This window comes from Sprattus sprattus, assembly GCF_963457725.1.
Source record: "Sprattus sprattus genome assembly, chromosome: 15".
In the NCBI taxonomy this organism is placed as follows: Eukaryota; Metazoa; Chordata; class Actinopteri; order Clupeiformes; family Clupeidae; genus Sprattus; species Sprattus sprattus.
Window position 1 is genome coordinate 6,168,289 of NC_137913.1, and position 18,843 is coordinate 6,187,131.

An 18,843-nucleotide genomic window follows, 5' to 3' on the forward strand; every position below is an offset into this window, starting at 1 on the left:
TGTGTGTGTGTGGTGTATGTGTGTGTGTGTGTTAGGTAATGCCCTGCTAGCCTGGTTGTAAGACTTGTGGATTAAGAATATTAGAATGAATGAGATGCAGACGTGCACCCTGGATAACTTTGATTGGTCCTTCTGTGTCCATGATGTGTCTGTTCGCCTGTAGTGGGAGTTAAAACATGTCTGCATTCCAGGAACAACACAATTAGAAGATTATATGAAAACACGCAATGCCTTTTCAAATGATACTGAAAACCCCTACACACACACACACACACACACACACACACACACACACACACACACACACACACACACACACACACACACATCATGTTCATCATGCTCATCACTCATTACACTAAGAGTTAAAACATGTCTGCATTCCAGGAACAACACAATTAGAAGATTGTATGAAAGCACGCAATACCTTTTTAAATGATACTGAAAACCCCTACACACACACACACACACACACACACACACACACACACACACACATCATGCTCATGACTCATTATACTAAATGATTCCATTCTTCTTCACACTGATCTTCACAATGAAACGGTGCACTGCTCTTAAAATACTCAGCACATGGTGTTCATACTTAGTCATGGTTAAGGTTTTAGATGAGCACAAACAAGAGTACACACTCTAGCACACACTCTACACACTCTGCAATCTTCTCCGTCATCTCACAGCGGGAATGTACTCCAGGTTTAGAAGCATGACAGGAACACACAGCGGTCTCTTTGTGCGGTGCTGGAGCAGAAGAGAAGAGTCTATCTCTGAGGCATCAGGACAGGCATCACACACACACACACACACACACACACACACACACACACACACATACACACAGGCAGGCAGAAGGGCTCTATCTCTGAAGCATCACTTCATGTGGACCGACTCCTTGGTGTTTTGGTCATTCTGTCACATGAGCTGCTATGGAATTTTATCAGAACAAACAGGAATCGGAAATAATGCTGAACTAAAGCTAAACCAATCCGCACTGCCCGGTTTTAAAGGCAAACGATGAATCGCTTGTGAATGAATGTGACAAGGAAGTCAGAGCCGTTTTGACGATTAGGTATTTATGTTTCCCAGGCCTGTTTTTCCCAGATGCATTATTTTAGTTTGAATCACAAATTCGTTGTTTTGGCCCCAGTTGGTTGGACAAGGTGACAGAAGGTGCCGTTTCCAGTCCCAGAGCCTCCTAATACTGCAAGTCACTGTAGATAAAGGTACCTCACCTCATGCGTCTAACTATCAGGAATCTATTTAGACATGCAGTGGCAGTCAGCGTTTCGACATGGCCTCCCTCTAGGAGTCGAGGCAGCAGAATGACTGGTCTTAATCGTGTAGCTTCTGTCAGGCTGCCAATCTACATAAGATGGTTAGGCCCGATAACAACATTAAGATGCCACAGCGTTTCTCCAAAGCCACAGTCCGCCTGCACAAAGATGGAGCTAGTGTTACCTCATGAAGGAAGATGGGGGGGATAGAGTTACACAGTTACGAAAGACTTGGCCAGGAGAGGAAGAGGAGGAGGGTGAGGAAGAGGAGGGTGAGGGAGGGTCGGGTGGAAATGATGGAGAGAAAGAGGCTGTGAGGAGAGGGTGAGAAAGACAGACAGAGAGCGAGAGGGGGGTGAGAGAGCGAGAGATTGAAAGAAAAGGTGTTTAAAATGAACGACAGTGTGGTGGAGAGCGACAGAAGGAAATGTAGAGAGAGAGAGAGAGAGGGAGAGAGAGGGAGAGAGAGAAGGAGGGAGGGGAGGGAGGGAGGGAGAGAGGGAGAGAGAGAGAGAGAGACAGGAAGTGGTGTGTGAGAGGAAGGAGAAGAGGGGTGAAGAGGGGGGGGGGGGTGGTGATTCATTAGCTGCCGTCCCAGCGGGCGGCTCACAGAAATAGTGCCAACTAGGCGCTTGTGGCCGCCTCCCACTCCCGTGTCCTAACTAGGGGTCATCAGGGGAAACGGACGCAGCCGCAACAAACGCCCTCTGGAACACCACTGCAGGATGCTCAGCATCTGGTGTGTGCAAATAACAGTGAAATGTGATGCTGACATATTTGTGTGTGTGTGTGTGTGTGTGTGTGTGTGTGTGTGTGTATGTCTGTGTATGTCTGTGTATGTCTGTGTATGTCTGTGTATGTCTGTGTGTGTTTGTGTGTGTGTCTGTGTCTAAGCAAATAGCCAAATACTGCTCTTTGTCAGCACTCATAGGCAGTCTCTAATATGGAGAAGGCGCTGCCATCTCTACCCCTGATATGACTATGTATTTATCTACTGACTCACTTGGCTGTAAATACTGTGTTTGTGTTGTTGTGTGAGATATAATAGGCTCTTTATTAATATTTGGATGCTGTGGTGTTTATAATCAGTATTGGTCATTCCAAAATAAATGAATGTCTGTGTCTGTGTCTGTGTGTGGTTGTGTGTGTGTGTGTGTGTGTGTGTGTGTGTGTGTGTGTGTGTGTGTGTGTGTGTGTGCGCGCGCAGAGGGATCTCGTGGGACACAAGAACATTGTGGGCTTCCTAGACTCCAGCATCACGGCTGTGGGATCAGGAGATGTGTGGGAGGTGCTGATCCTCATGGACTACTGCCGTGGTGAGTCTCTGTCTGTGTCTGTCTGTCTGTCTGTGTCTGTCTGTCTGTCTGTCTGTCTGTCTGTCTCTCTCTGTCTGTCTGTCTGTCTGTCTGTCTGTCTGTCTGTCTGTCTGTCTGTCTGTCTCTCTGTCTCTCTGTCTGACTGTGTCTGTCTGTCTCTCTGTCTCTTTGTCTTCCTCTTTCTCACTCTCTCTCTCTCTCTCCTTATCCCTATCTGTCTCTCTCCTCATCCCTCTCTCATTTTCTCTCTCTTTCTCTCCTGGCTGTACCTACCTGTGTATGGTGTGTATCTGTGTTTGTTTTGCTGACTGTGTGTAAACATTTATGTGGGTTTGGTATCTGTGTGTGTGTATATGGATATATCTGTCCATCTGCTCATGTACTTGTGTGTGTGTGTGTGTGTGTGTGTGTGTGTGTGTGTGTGTGTGTGTCTGTGTCTGTGTCTGTGTCTGTGTGTGTGTTTATGCGCGTGTGTGTGTGTGTGTGTGTGTGTGTGTCTGTGTGTCTGCAGGTGGGCAGGTGGTGAACCTGATGAACCAGCGCCTCCAGACAGGCTTCACTGAGCAGGAGGTGCTGCAGATCTTCTGTGACACGTGTGAGGCCGTGGCCCGTCTGCACCAGTGCAAAACTCCCATCGTCCACCGGGACCTGAAGGCATGGCACACACACACACACACACACACACACACACTCTCTCTCTCTCTCTCTCTCTCTCTCTCTCTCTCTCTCTTCTCTCTCTCTCTCTCTCTCTCTCTCTCTCTCTCTCTCTCTCTCTCTCTCTCTCTCTCTCTCTCTCTCTCTCTCTCTCTCTCTCTCTCTCTCTCTCTCTCTCTCTCTCTCTCTCTCTCTCTCACACACACACATACACATACACACACACTCACACAAACCTCCCTACTCTACAGAGCACACAGCTACAACTGTCCCCCTAGCCTCTCAGTAATAGACTGTTTCAGAGCCCCCATCTCTCTCCCGTGAACACATCTGTAGAAGCCAGTGAAGGACATTTGGGCTCACATAACTTCTACTCAAGCTATGGTAGTTAGAATTCAGAGCAGGGTCTGGCCTTACAGTCAGGCTAGCCTTTCAGGGGAAGTAATTTCAAGGGAACTTACACACCCACACACCACACACACATCCACACACACACACCCACACACACACAGCCCTCGTATGGATGACAGCCCTACAGGCGCACACACACACACACCCAGACTTAGGCACACACACACACACACACACACACACACACACACACACAGCCCTCGTATGGATGACAGCCCTACAGGCGCTCCTGACCAAAGAGCTTAACTTTTGAGATTTAAACTCTTAAGCGGTGTCATGCACTTCTATAAAACTCATCAATAGAGTGATGCTGATGATTTGCTATTTCACCCATACTAAATGGAGACTGCTGTTGAGTTCACATTACTGCGCAGACTTTCTATGTGTATATGCTACACACTGTATGTTGTAAACGTATTAGAGCCTCAGTATGGGAACCAACTAGCTTTGTTTATGTTCAATAAATTACTACTTTGAATTTCAACTGCAGCAACTGTAACAATGCAGTTGTCACTTCGCTGTAGTGGATATAATAAATAGAATATCATCAGAGAAAAACTGACTGGTATTTTGTGCTTTTAGCTAACCCTCTATCGGACACATTTCTAACGGCCCTTTTTGTCCCTCTATGCTTCCCGTGGTCTCAGGTGGAAAACATCCTCCTGCATGACCGGGGCCACTACGTCCTCTGTGATTTCGGCAGCGCCACCAACCGCTTCCAGGACCCACAGGCAGAGGGTGTCCCGCTGGTCGACGAGGAGATCAAAAAGTCAGTCGGTCACCATACAACCTACTAACCCTAGATACCTCCACATGGGCCTCACAACTCGTGTTGATAATCTGAGACCCCTTTTTTAGATGAATTTGAGATGACTTTCAGATGACTCTGAGATGACTCTGAGATGACTCTAAGATGACTCTAAGATGACATTGAGATGACATTGAGATGACTTTGAGACGTCTCTGAGACGACTCTGACTTGACTTTGAGACGACTCTGAGTTTTCCAAATCCGTTTGGGGCACAAAAACAGCCTAACCTCTGTAGTCCTGTGTATTGAAGTAGGCTGTTTTGTAGTAAGATTGTTAAGGCTGTGTTTATGTGTTTATGGCATTGTCAATACCTGTTCCAGACCCAGATCCAAACTAATTCTGTACCACCAGCTAAGGGTTCAAACATAGTAGCTCAGCTCAGAGTAAAACATTGTGCGTTTACTCTCTTCCTTTGCTTTGAAAACTACATCTGTTAGTTGGTGATGTGCTAACCGCTAGAGCTAACCGCTATTAGCATATCAACTCTGTTGCCTTCCTCTATTGCGTGAAGGTACACAACCTTATCATACCGCGCACCCGAAATGGTCAACCTCTACGGCGAAAAGGTCATCACCACCAAGGCGGATGTCTGGGTAAGTGGACAGGCAGATTAGCCCCTCTCCCAGTGAATGGGATCTACAGGGCCAGGCTAATTCATTCTGCTGAGTCATCGTTGTGATAAAAGCTCTTATGACAGTGGGATATTTAATTGACTCAATATGCCGCCATTAAGATAGGCCTAACTAAGAGATAAATGGTTTAGACATCATCCACATGATGCTGTAACCTTTTTATATTTGGACTTGCTCACAGTTTGCATAATTGCGATAGGCCCTGTGATCGGGCTCATAAAGGACTTGGCCTTTAGTTGGCTTTTCATTCAAATGGGCCACCAACTGCCGTAGCGGCGATGATGTGACCTTTTGTGTGTGTGTGTGTGTGTGTGTTTGTGTGTGTGAGTGAGTGTGCGCGCCTCTGTATATATCTGTATGTGTGTGTGTGTATATATCTGTATGTGTGTGTGTATATATCTGTACATGGGTGTGTATATATTGTGGGTGTCCATATGTGCCTGTTCATGTGCGTGTGTGTTGTGTGTTGTGTGTTAAGGCCATGGGCTGCCTGCTGTTTAAGCTCTGTTACTTCACACGTGTGTGTGTGTGTGTGTGTGTGTGTGTGTGTGCGTGTGTGTGTGTGTGTGTGTGTGTTTAGGCCATGGGCTGCCTGCTGTACAAGCTCTGTTACTTCACGTGTGTGTGTGTGTGTGTGTTTAGGCCATGGGCTGCCTGCTGTACAAGCTCTGTTACTTCACGTGTGTGTGTGTTTGTGTGTGTGTGTGTGTGTGTGTTTAGGCCATGGGCTGCCTGCTGTACAAGCTCTGTTACTTCACGCTGCCCTTTGGGGAGAGCCAGGTGGCCATCTGTGATGGCAGCTTCACCATCCCAGACAACTCCCGCTACTCACAGGATATGCACTGCCTCATCCGTAAGTCCCCACACACACCAGTACCGGTTCTTTCAACACGCACACTACGCACGTTGCGTAGGGCCCCGCAAATGTATTATTTAATAAAGGCCCCGTGGGGGAAAAAAAAAAACGTGACAACGTAACTGTCCGTCGCGGACGTCAGATAGCCATGCGCATCATTGCATCATCAGTGTAGAAAGATGAAGCGGCGCTATCCCTCGGGGAATGAAAAAAGGAAGAGGAAGGAACTTGAAAATTAACTGCGGGACCAGCAGTCAGGTAAAGCCTTTAACTCTCCTCTCCTGGTGGGAGAGAGGGAGGGACAGTCCGTGTTAGAGACCTACATCAACAGGGCGGTGAGCCCTTGGGGATCCCCGGTCTCTGTGTGCGTCTTGCTAGCTTCTATAATTTTAGTTGTAGCCTTGTATAGTTACAATTGCACTTAACAAAATGGAAAGTAATGGATACATATTGACTAAGATTGAAGTTTGTTTGCTTGGATAGCCCACAGGCAAATATAGACGCAGATACGATTTATTTCGTGAAATATTATGACAACAATAAACACTTATTAATAGAGTGAGATCATACCGAGAAATATCAAACTGTTGCTTGAAGTATTGGTTTGATGTTTCGAGGTTAGTACGTTGTTTATTATGGCATTTTACTCTCCTTTCATTTTATAAAGACACGGTCATTGTAAATCAAAAACATGCCGTTTTGTTAAGCTCAAGTCTTCTCACGACTCAATTCGTTTGCCTAGCAACCACTTCAACAGAAAACGGACAATATGGATCTGCTAAATAAAATGGTTTTAATTCCAACACAAGTGATTCAGAGTTGTAGTCTTTCTATAACAAATAGTTGCTTCTGAGAACCTTGGCATATTTTTTACTGGACCATTGAAGATTTGAAAGTTACAACCAATGTGTGTGTTTTCATGTTAGCATGGGAGCTGGTAAATTAACTGTTGATTGTAAATAGGCTGCCTTTTAAAGATTTTTAGGTCTTTGTGTTTTTGTGAAAAAACACAAGGAATTTTGCCTAGGGCCCTATGGAGGTCTGAACCGGCTCTGACACACACACACACACACACACACACACACACACACACACACACACACACACACACACACACACACACACACTCGACTTGCAAGGCATGAACTGCCTTATCTGAATAGGAACAGACACAGCCTGCGTACATGTGCAGTTTAAACACTCATACAGCTCTTTCATTTCCAAATAACACTCCCTATCTCCCCCACCCCGCCCTCTCTTTCTCTCGCTCTCTGCCCCCCCCCCTCTCCCTCCCTTCTCTCTTCCCCCCCCTCCCCATCAGGATATATGCTGGAGCCTGACCCTGAACAGAGACCTGATATATACCAGGTGTCCTACTTTGCCTTCAAGCTGGCCCGGCGGGAGTGTCCTGTTCAGAATGTGAACGTGAGTCTCTGTCTGTCCTCTCCTGCTCGGCAACCGTGTCACACCACAGAGCAGCCTAGCCAATCAGCAACCATGTCACACCACAGAGCAGCCTAGCCAATCAGCAACCATGTCACACCACAGAGCAGCCTAGCCAATCAGCAACGATGTCACACCACAGAAGGCTAGGCACCCTAGCCAATTAGCAACCATGTCATACCACAGAGCAGCCTAGCCAATCAGCAACCATGTCACACCACAGAGCAGCCTAGCCAATCAGCAACGATGTCACACCACAGAAGGCTAGGCACCCTAGCCAATTAGCAACCATGTCATACCACAGAGCAGCCTAGCCAATCAGCAACCATGTCACACCACAGAGCAGCCTAGGCAATCAGCAACCATGTCACACCACAGAGCAGCCTAGCCAATCAGCAACCATGTTACACCACAGAGCAGCCTAGCCAATCAGCAACCATGTCAGACCACAGAGCAGCCTAGCCAATCAGCAACCATGTCACACCACAGAGCAGCCTAGCCAATCAGCAACCATGTCACACCACAGAGCAGCCAATCAGCAACAACCCAGAAACACTCACCTACTTTTACACACAACCTACTCTCTCTCTCTCTCTATCTGTCTGTTTTTCTCTCTCTCTTTCACACACACACACACACACACACATACGCGAATGTAGGGGGGATTGTGAGTTTATTTTAGTTTTGGGTCCCTTGCGCTCGTCGAGCCCCGGGCCTGGATGTTGGGATGTTTTATTCACCGGTAAACCTTTCAGTAGAGGATGCACACGGCCTGCATAGTCACAGGGGCAGCAGAATGGCGCCAGCCTCTGCCAACTGGCAGCCTCCCAGAGCCTCTCCCCCCTTAGTGAGGCGCTGATGGACTCTTTTCAGCCTCCAGTTCCAGCCTCCTGTCCGGAGAGTCAAAGGACCATACACAGGGTGCCGTCAGGGGGGAGGGGGGAGTGGGGAGGGGGGTTCATCAAACTAGACTTTCACTGAGGGCCACTGGGGCCCATTAGAAAATGGCAGATAAGTGGTGTGATTTAAATGTATGAAAGACGACTTTTGTTTGCTGTGCTCTTCGCTAATGGCGCTTCTTCTCACCTTGCAGACTTTGCCCATACCTGCAAAACTCCCTGAGCCAATCAGAGCCAGTGAAGCTGTCGTGAAGAAGACCCAGACCAAAACCAGGTGAGTGGGCGGAGCAGCTGATCACAGGGTGACTGCTCTGTTTATTGAGGGCATATTACTGCTCAGTTGGTTCATAGTAAACCTGACAGAAACAACTTAATGAATATAAAAGAACAATATTATCGAGGCCTAACCAGTGCAGAAAAGTATGATTTTCTTCAACAACACTTTTCTTCTGGTTGGGTGTTTTCTGGTGTTTGGGGGTTTCGTTTATTGAAGTCCTTGTCTTCTCCCCATAGGCTTACAGACCCAATCCCTACCATGGAAACCTCCATCGCTCCACGGCAACGCCCCAAAGCTGCCCAGGCTCAGCCAATCACTGGCATCCTTCCCATTCAGCCCGCCCTCACTCCTCGCAAGCGACCCAATGTGGCACCTGGAACCACCCAGCCCATCGGTAGGCACCTCCTTCTCCTCCTCCTCCTCCTCTCTCTCTCTCTCCCTCTCTCCTTTCTATCATCTGTATCCTCCTCCTCCTCTCTCTCCCTCTCTCCCTCTCTCCTCCCCCCTCCACATCATCTGTATCCTTCTTCTCCTCCTCCTCTTTCTCCCTCTCTCCTCCTCCTCCTCCTCCTCTCTCCCTCTCTCTCCTCCCCATCATCTGTATCCTCTCCTGAGTGCTGGCATGGTCACACAATGGCCTCTGCTGTGGACACGCTGCAGGTGTCTGAGGCCATGAAAAGCACAACTGTTTTAAACTCGCCTTCACCCAGCGACCACTTCCCTTTTCCTGCTCCTCTTTTCTTTCCCCCTCTCTCAATCTGTCATTCCTGACTTCCCCGACACTCTTTCTCCACATTGCACTCTCTCTCGTTCTCTTCCTTTTCCCTCTCCCTCTCTCTCTCTCGCTCTCTTCCCTTTTCCTGCTCCTCTTTTCTTTCCCCCTCTCTCAATCTGTCATTCCTGACTTCCCCGACACTCTTTCTCCACATTGCACTCTCTCTCGTTCTCTTCCTTTTCCCTCTCCCTCTCTCTCTCGCTCTCTTCCTTTTCCTTCTCCCTCTCTCTCTCTCTCTCTGTCTCTCCCTCTCTCCCTCTCTCTCTCTCTCTCTCTCTCTCTATCTCTCTCTCTCTCTCTCCCTCCATCCCTGCAGCCTCTCCTTAGGCCAAGCATGCATTATTGAACTGTGTGGTCCTTCAGCGGAGCCAGATTAGCGGTCCCGGCGGTGCAATTTGTCCGTGTTTAAAGTGCTTAAAGGCTTCATAATGAGCTGGAGGTGTCTGAAGCCCTCTCTGGGCATCTTGACCCTGCCTGTCAAAAGCTGTATTCATCAGCACATTAGATCCACTCACCACTGCAGCAGTACATGAGCCCCTTGTAGTAAGCAGTCCGCCATTATGTCCAGCCATGTTGGTTTTTTACAAATACAATCTAAATAGTCTTGATGTTGTGGATATTATGTACATTTACATTTACATTACATTTAGTCATTTAGCAGACGCATTTAGTCATTTAGCAGACGCTTTTGTCCAAAGTGACGTACAAGGGAGAACATGGACATGTGTATTAGAGGGTAAGTGATTTGTCCTGTTAAAACAGTGCCTGTTCGTTTCATGTAAGTTGAACACACATAGTGAGCCGTACTTGGTCACTGTAACCCATGGGACAATTAGTCAGGCTACACAAGAGGCCTGTTGCTAACTCAATGCTAGGTCAGGCTACACAAGAGGTATGTTGCTAACTCCACGCTAAGTCAGGCTACACAAGAGGCCTGTTGCTAACTCAATACTAGGTCAGGCTACACAAGAGGTATGTTGCTAACTCCACGCTAAGTCAGGCTACACAAGAGGTCTGTTGCTAACTCCACGCTAAGTCAGGCTACACAAGAGGTCTGTTGCCAACTCCGCGCTAAGTCAGGCTACACAAGAGGTATGTTGCTAACTCCACACTAAGTCAGGCTATACAAGAGGTCTGTTGCTAATTCCACGCTAAGTCAGGCTCCACAAGAGGTCTGTTGCTAACTCCACACTAAGTCAGGCTACACAAGAGGTCTGTTGCTAACTCCACACTAAGTCAGGCTACACAAGAGGTCTGTTGCTAACTCCTTGCTAGGTCAGGCTACACAAGAGGTCTGTTGCCAACTCCGCGCTAAGTCAGGCTACACAAGAGGTATGTTGCTAACTCCATGCTAAGTCAGGCTACACAGGAGGTCTGTTGCTAACTCCACACTAAGTCAGGCTACACAAGAGGTCTGTTGCTAACTCCTTGCTAGGTCAGGCTACACAAGAGGTCTGTTTTCTCTCATTTGCTAAGTCAGGCTTCACAAGAGGTTTGTTGCTAAGTCAGACTACACAAGAGGTCTGTTGCTAACTCCACGCTAAGACAGGCTACACAAGAGGTCCGTTGCTAACTCCACGCTAAGTCAGGCTACACAAGAGGTCTGTTTTCTGTTTTTCTTGCCCCTGTTGCCATTGTGCTTGCACTAAGGGGGTTCAGGCTCTGGGCTCTTTAAAGCGCCTTGAGACAATTGTATTGTTATGGCGCTATATAAATAAAGTTGAATTGAATTGATTTGTTTTCTCTTATTTGCACAGGTGTGAGTATCGGCACCACCCCGCCCTCTGCCAGCGTCCAACCGCAGAAGCCACAGCAGGTGCCGGTCGCCGCGCAGCAAGCCACTCCCACACCAGTGCAGGCCACTCCCTCTCCGCCACAAGCCACCTCCCAGCTGTTCGTCAAGCCGTCTCCGGCGGCAGCCTTCTTCCTCCCGCCCCAGCAGCAGCAGCAGGTAGAGCATGTGCGTCCTGATCATGTAGGAACTTTACACCTGTGGTTCCAGTCCTGATCATGTAGGAACTTTACTCCTGTGGTTCCTGATCATGTAGGAACTTTACTCCTGTGGTTCCAGTCCTGATCATGGAGGAACTTTACTCCTGTGGTTCTAGTCCTGATCATGGAGGAACTTTACTCCTGTGGTTCCAGTCCTGATCATGTAGGAACTTTACTCCTGTGGTTCCAGTTGTGGAGCAGAGAGTTCTCAGTCTGAACATTGCGCAACAGCCTGGTGGTATACTATGACAGAGAAATCTGAAAGATATATAGTCAGGAATACTCTACACCACCTCATTATCACAGAAACGCATACACACATTTATGTACATTACATGTATACGTCACAACATAAGTATGCTAATCAGTAGAGCAGCATATTGAGAAACAAACGGCATCCTGTTATTTTGTACTTGAATTTTGAACTTGGTAGTATTACACTGAAGTGCCATGTTATGTACCGAGCCTCAGTGTGCTGTCAGACATTGAAAGTAAGAATGATATTCTGTACTTAGTAGCACTGTTACCAGTTAACATGAGCTACGTAATGGATTACCGTACATACTTCTGAAAAGGTGCACATACACATACTGCCTTCAGACACACTGTTTTTTGTCTCTCAGTTGATCTCGAAAGTTGCCTAGCCAGTTTCTGTCCGATATTTAAACTCTGCCAGGGATTTGTGTTCCTTAGCTCATCCAAGGAGGACACAATCCTCCATTCACTGAGGCTCTACGAGTAAATTAGCATACTGGCAAAGCTCCGACGAGCGTCCCATAAAGGCACCATTCTATCTGCACCATACATTGGCATTCAAGCATGGTTCCTTGTAGGACATCTATGCTAATTTCCCCCTAAATGCATATAGTAATTAGTCTCAGGTCAGTGTTTTTATAGGGGCATTTCCAATTACTGTGTGTGCGACAGAAGGATTTAATATTTTAGTGTTTAGGAGGAAGCGTTACACGAGCAGGCTCCAAATACTAAACAAGTGAACAGTCTCTGCGGTATCTTATCGCGTGAGACTTGTGGTTGACCTGTGTGGTACTGATAGTGATCTAATTGCACACGCTCAAGAGGACAGCTCAGTGACCAGTACCGGTGGCTGAGAGGGCAGCACTTAATCGCTCTCCTCTCCAGTGACCCAGTCCTCCTCCCCCAGTCCTCCTCCCCCTACCCTGGTCCTCCTCCTCCCCCAGTCCTCCTCCTTCCCCGGTCCTCCTCCTTCTCCCCCGGTCCTCCTCCTCCTCCCCTAGTCCTCCTCCTCCCCCGGTCCTCCTCCTTCTCCCCCAGTCCTCCTCCCCCTACCCTGGTCCTCCTCCTCCCCCAGTCCTCCTCCTCCCCCAGTCCTCCTCCCCCAGTCCTCCTCCGAGCATCAGCAGGTCACAGCACTCCTCTGCTCAGCCAGCACCATTAGGGAAAGTAATAAACAGCCCTTTAACCAGGTTAAGACCACCAATTGCATTGTCTGAGGAAGACTCTGTAGAAGGCACTCTGTTTTCTCTGACTTCTGACTGTCTAGAGAGAGCCTTGGTTGCTGTACACATCTCTGACTGTCTTTGGTTCTTCTCATGAGCCTTGGTTGCTGTACACATCTCTGACTGTCTTTGGTTCTTCTCATGAGCCTTGGTTGCTGTACACATCTCATCTTCTGACTGTCTTTGGTTCTTCTCATGAGCCTTGGTTGCTGTACACATCTCATCTTCTGACTGTCTTTGGTTCTTCTCATGAGCCTTGGTTGCTGTACACATCTCATCTTCTGACTGTCTTTGGTTCTTCTCATGAGCCTTGGTTGCTGTACACATCTCATCTTCTGACTGTCTTTGGTTCTTCTCATGAGCCTTGGTTGCTGTACACATCTCATCTTCTGAACTGTCTTTGGTTCTTCTCATGAGCCTTGGTTGCTGTACACATCTCATCTTCTGAACTGTCTTTGGTTCTTCTCATGAGCCTTGGTTGCTGTACACATCTCATCTTCTGAACTGTCTTTGGTTCTTCTCATGAGCCTTGGTTGCTGTACACATCTCATCTTCTGAACTGTCTTTGGTTCTCGAGTGCCTTGGTTGCTGTACACATTTCATGTTTTGCACATTTTGTCTGTAATGTGTTTTAGCCTTGTTTGTCTGTCTGTCTGTGGTTTATACGGACGCCGTTATCATACTGGCCTATGATTTAACAGAGCAGTGTAATTAGATTATGCCTGTTCTGAAACTGTGTTTGAAAAGCCTTTATCACCCAATATAATATGCTGACTACTCACAGAGCAGTTTGCTGGCACATTTGTTTGGAAATCTTGGTCCCTTTTAAAAATGTTAACTAGCCAAATAAAAGTACAAAACTGTAGGACTTGGACAAACAGGCCTAGATCCCCTATTAGGAACAAGGCCCATGATCAGCAGGTGTGTGTCTGGTGTTGCCTAATGAGGCCTGCAGCTGAAGCCTGTGTACCCGTGAATCCTCCTGTGTGTCTGTTAGAACCCTCCTGTGTGTCTGTTAGAACCCTCCAGTGTGTCTGTTAGAACACTCCTGTGTGTCCGTTAGAACCCTCCTGTGTGTCTGTTAGAACACTCCTGTGTGTCCGTTAGAACACTCCTGTGTGTCTGTTAGAACCCTCCTGTGTGTCTGTTAGAACCCTCCTGTGTGTCTGTTAGAACCCTCCTGTGTGTCTGTTAGAACCCTCCTGTGTGTCTGTTAGAACCCTCCTGTGTGTCTGTTAGAACCCTCCTGTGTGTCTGTTAGAACCCTCCTGTGTGTCTGTTAGAACACTCCTGTGTGTCTGTTAGAACCCTCCTGTGTGTCTGTTAGAACCCTCCTGTGTGTCTGTTAGAACACTCCTGTGTGTCTGTTAGAACTATCCTGTGTGTCTGTTAGAACCCTCCTGTGTGTCTGTTAGAACACTCCTGTGTGTCTGTTAGAACCCTCCTGTGTGTCTGTTAGAACCCTCCTGTGTGTCTGTTAGAACCCTCCTGTGTGTCTGTTAGAACACTCCTGTGTGTCTGTTAGAGCACTGGACGGTGGCACAGCACATGACATACGGGGCATGGGACAGCAGATGAATATCTGTCACTTGTTGCCGTACCAACAGACGATGAATCCGTTCGTGACGCATCAGCATCAGCAGCCACAGCAACAGCCCTCTAATATGGCTCCGGCTCCTGCAGCTGTGTCTGTACAGCCCAGAGTGAAGCCTGTTGCCCCAGTGGCTCCCATGCAGCATCAGCATCAGCAGCATCATCCATCAGCCCACACAGTCCCTGTCACCCCATCCCAGTCCCCATCCCCTGAGCAGGAAGATGACCTTGGCCCTATGGTAAACCCCACCAACGCCCCCCAGACTCTACCGCCCCTGCCGCCGCAAAAAAAAAAAAATCAAAAACGCCGGCTTTGTCTGATCTCACCTCTCTGCTTTCCCTATCTTTCCGGAAATCTCCGCCTGACTCCTCTATTACAGTTTTAATGAACTTAATATGGCATCTCATTTCCATTGACTGCACAGTCATAAGGACGTCTGTTAAACACCTGAAGCCCATGGCACTCAATCCTACTGTCCAATGGGATGCCTTTACCCTGCATGAACCTATCAGAGGCATTAGCTGACCACACCTGATTTAGCCAGTCATGAGACACGTAGTTACATTGATGTGAGTCGGATGTGCTTCGAGTAGAGATAGATAGGTATGCCGATATTCTGGGCAAGGGAGCTTTTCTAAGAAAAACTGGACACTAGAAAGACAATAGAAAGTAAAAAGTCATTATATTATATTATTATATTATATTAAAGGTTATCCATGCAGCTGCAATCAATACAAGCAATCATTCCTGTGGGTAATATTGCTGTAATTACACTACTAGGGTTTCCATTGAACTCATTGGCATCTCTTTTGTGCATTCATCAAAACTTGGCTAATCAAATTGTGAATCGGTGCACGTCTCCATCAGCTGCGTTGGACACTCTCCTAATTAAGAGGAGTTTTTAATAGCTGTGGCATCAAAACGGAAGGTTATCAGGGTAACTTCAACGGGAACACCTGATACAATTGCTACAAATGTGAATTTATGCAAATAAACCATGAATAGAGAGTTAATTCAACCCCCCCATTACATGTATATGTGCAATAGAAGATGTAATGTGAATTTCAGGTGTTTCCAGTCAGGATTTGGATGGAAACCCAGCTACTGACTCTTTTAAACCTGGCTCTGATTGGCACTTCTGCTCATTATTAAATGATTTTATTTTTCTGTCACAAATCAATCCTCTGGTATAGATTTGATTGATTGCTTTTCTCTCCTCTCCAATCATTGCATGTGTTCTGAGTTGATTATTCTCTTGAACTCTCCTCAACTTCGACAAGTTTCTATGTGCTCCTGTGCCAGTTAAAAACAATCTCTCTCTCTCCCTCTCCCTCTCTCTCTCTATCTCTCTCTCTATTTCCCTCTCCCCCCTCTCTCTCTCTCTCTTCCCCCTCTCTCCCTCTCTCTCCCCCCCCTCTCCCTCTCTCTCTCTCTCTCTCTCTCTCTCTCTCTCTCCCCCCTCTCTCTCTCTGTCATTCTCTGTTCTTCCACTGTATCCATCCCCAGGGCCGTATGGTACATAAGGTAGGTTCTCTGACGCCCCCCAACTCCCCGAAGTCGGCCCCCAAGTCTGGCCACCGGCGCATCCTGAGTGACGTGACGCACAGCGCCGTGTTTGGTGTTCCTGTCAGCACGTCCACCCAGCTGCTCCAAGCAGCCGCAGCCGGGGCAAGCCTCAACAAGTCCAAGTGAGCCCCAGTTTGAGATATACATTGACACACACACACACACACACACACACACACACTTACATACGTACACAAACAAATGCACACACATACGTACACACACAAATGCACACACATACGTACACACACAAATGCACCCACCCACGTATACACGTTGCATGCACAGACACATTGCTAAAACATTGCTGCCCACAGTCTTTATAGACATGTGCTACACTGCACCCGCTCACGCAGACTCCAGTACACACACACACACACACACGCACACACACACACACACACACAGGCACACAGGCACGCAGGCACACACAGAATGTTGAATCAACTGAAACCACTTCAAAGCATTTCAGTATATTCCACCACAGCTATTTCTGCCATTCTATGAACATGTTTCAGTACTAATGTTTTAAATTGCGTGTGTGTGTGTGTGTGTGTGTGTGTGTGTGTGTGTGTGTGTGTGTGTGTGTCTGTCTTTGTGTCTGTGTGTGTGTGTCTGTCTGTCTGTATGTCTGTCTGTATGTCTTTGATTCTGTTCTCTAGGTCAGCCAGCACCACCCCCTCAGGCTCTCCGCGCTCCTCCCAGCAGAGTGTGTACCAGCCTGCGGATGGCAGCGCCCCCTCTGCCCCCTCCGCAGCCCCAGGGCCCCAGTCCTCCTGGAACCCCTTCGGAGACGACAACTTCTCCAAACTCACCGCCGAGGAGCTGCTCAACAAGGACTTTGCCAAGCTAGCGGATGGTAAGCCTTGTTGGAACATGGGAATGCAATAAGGATTTCCCAATAAAGTAAATATTCTCAATAGTGTCATTTTTAAGCACCTTAAATATAATAAAACCCAATCATGAAATAAACAAATAATTTACCAATATTTTTAGAATAATGTGATAAATGATTATACTATGAGGAGTTATTATGTTACTTAAATTTTTACAGAACCCAGTAATGTAAGATCTTTTTCCACTTAACCCCATCAAAAATGAAATAAAAACCTGATGATGTAATAATTTTACCAATTATATATTAACACTTTTGGAACGCTTTCTTTTGAATTGTTTTCCTCACGTAGATATCTCTTGCAGTACAGTGTGTGGTCTGAACTCCGTGACTGCTCTTGTCCTAGGCAATCCTGTGGAGCCTGAGCGCCTCATCCCTGGCCTGCAGCCTGTGACAAATGCCCTAGGCCCCTCCATGGGCTTCCCCCAAAGCACAGGTAAGCTCTCCCTCTCTGTCAGCCTCCATCAGCCTCCCTCAGCCTCCCTCCGCCTCCGAACGCCATGGCGACCACTCCGAAGGCCATGGCGATGATTTGACATGGACATGACAGCTGGTGCCTTGACTCTTGGCTGGGCCTCTGCTATGTGGCAGGAATGCCAGGCTGCTATTCCCCATATATGGTCCTCGTAGAAGGAACTTCCTGTCTCGCTCTCATTGTTGTCCTCTCCTCTCCTCGCCCACTTCCCCTTCCTTGAGCCCTTTTCCCAGCTGGGTTTCCTTGAACCCTTTTTTCCGGATGTTTCCCAAACTCTGAGAGGTATTAATGCTCTGACAACGGGTCTAAGGCCCAACGCTCTGACCACGGGTCTAAGGCCCAACGCTCTGACCACGGGTCTAAGGCCCAACGCTTTGACCACGGGTCTAAGGCCCAACGCTCTGACCACGGGTCTAAGGCCCAACCCTCTGACCACGGGTCTAAAGCCCAACGCTCTGACCACGGGTCTAAAGCCCAACGCTCTGAGAACGGGTCTAAGGCCCAGCACTCTGGGTGGTCCTACACCTGTTTTAACACCCAAGTGTTATCAAATACTCCCGTCTCTTTGGGATCCCCCTTCCATCCAGCTGCCCCGCCGCATGTTCTCTGATTACCCGTCTCTGATGTCATAGATACCCCCCCACCCCCCCCCCCCCGTATTATCCATCTGGCCCAAGTTATTTTATGTAATCTCTCCGCTGCTCACTGAAGGGACATCATGCAAAGTGCCCCGTAGATGTACCCTGCACTTAATTACCCAGGCATATTACCCCTGACTGATAACTGCCCTCTCAAGTATCAAGAGGTAATAACTCTAAGCCTCCTATGTCCCTCCCATGCAACACAGCCATGGCTTCCTTGTGCCTATGTTTCCCTTGGTCTATGCTGGCTCCACGTAGAAGGGGGATTTCTTGGGGCTTTTGTTTTTTGCCTTTAATCGATAGTGCGGTGAAGAGTGGGACAGGAAATGAGAGGGGGAAGAGGTGGGGAGTGGACAGGAGAAATGACATCGGGCCGGATTCAAACCCGTGTCCTCCATGGGCGTCAAGCCCGAATGTGGTCGGGGCTACTGCTTGCGTCACAGTGCCCCCGAAGGGGGATTTTTAATCCTATTCAGTGAGATTCATTTGTGTTCAGAATAAAAGATCTAATAATCCCATTCTGGGTATCAGTAGCTTATATGAATGGATTAAAGGTCAACATGGGTTCATCTTATTTCATTTTTTTCATTCATTAAAGCAGCCCCTATATTCAGGCCTGGAGTCCCATTGAGACTGATGGGGGCATCTCCATCACATTGCTCTGTGCTTCCGCACAGGCTGGCGTTCCGTGTGTCCTCTCCTCTTAGCCGTTGCCTGGCGACAAAGAGGGCGTCTTTATTAATTGGATTGCGAGCGAGCTAACTCGGAGGGGGATGTTCTGGCTGTGGGATGGCTAACTCGGAGGGGGATGTTCTGGCTGTGGATTGGCTGCCGTC

The 18,843-nt window shown here is 47.9% G+C and overlaps 1 protein-coding gene across 1 annotated transcript in view; it reads left to right on the forward strand.

Annotated features, from left to right (window-relative positions):
• Positions 1 to 18,843, forward strand: part of aak1a (AP2 associated kinase 1a) — a gene marked incomplete at its 3' end in the record, with an annotated part of 57,286 nt that overhangs the window by 22,281 nt on the left and 16,162 nt on the right. The window contains exons 3-14 of the mRNA XM_080852164.1: positions 2,500 to 2,608; positions 3,120 to 3,262; positions 4,321 to 4,442; positions 4,996 to 5,077; positions 5,837 to 5,969; positions 7,294 to 7,397; positions 8,509 to 8,588; positions 8,828 to 8,985; positions 11,124 to 11,317; positions 15,937 to 16,118; positions 16,659 to 16,855; positions 17,184 to 17,327. Of these exons, the coding sequence (XP_080708290.1) occupies positions 2,500 to 2,608; positions 3,120 to 3,262; positions 4,321 to 4,442; positions 4,996 to 5,077; positions 5,837 to 5,969; positions 7,294 to 7,397; positions 8,509 to 8,588; positions 8,828 to 8,985; positions 11,124 to 11,317; positions 15,937 to 16,118; positions 16,659 to 16,855; positions 17,184 to 17,327 (1,648 nt within the window). The remainder of the gene's footprint in view (positions 1 to 2,499; positions 2,609 to 3,119; positions 3,263 to 4,320; positions 4,443 to 4,995; positions 5,078 to 5,836; positions 5,970 to 7,293; positions 7,398 to 8,508; positions 8,589 to 8,827; positions 8,986 to 11,123; positions 11,318 to 15,936; positions 16,119 to 16,658; positions 16,856 to 17,183; positions 17,328 to 18,843) is intronic.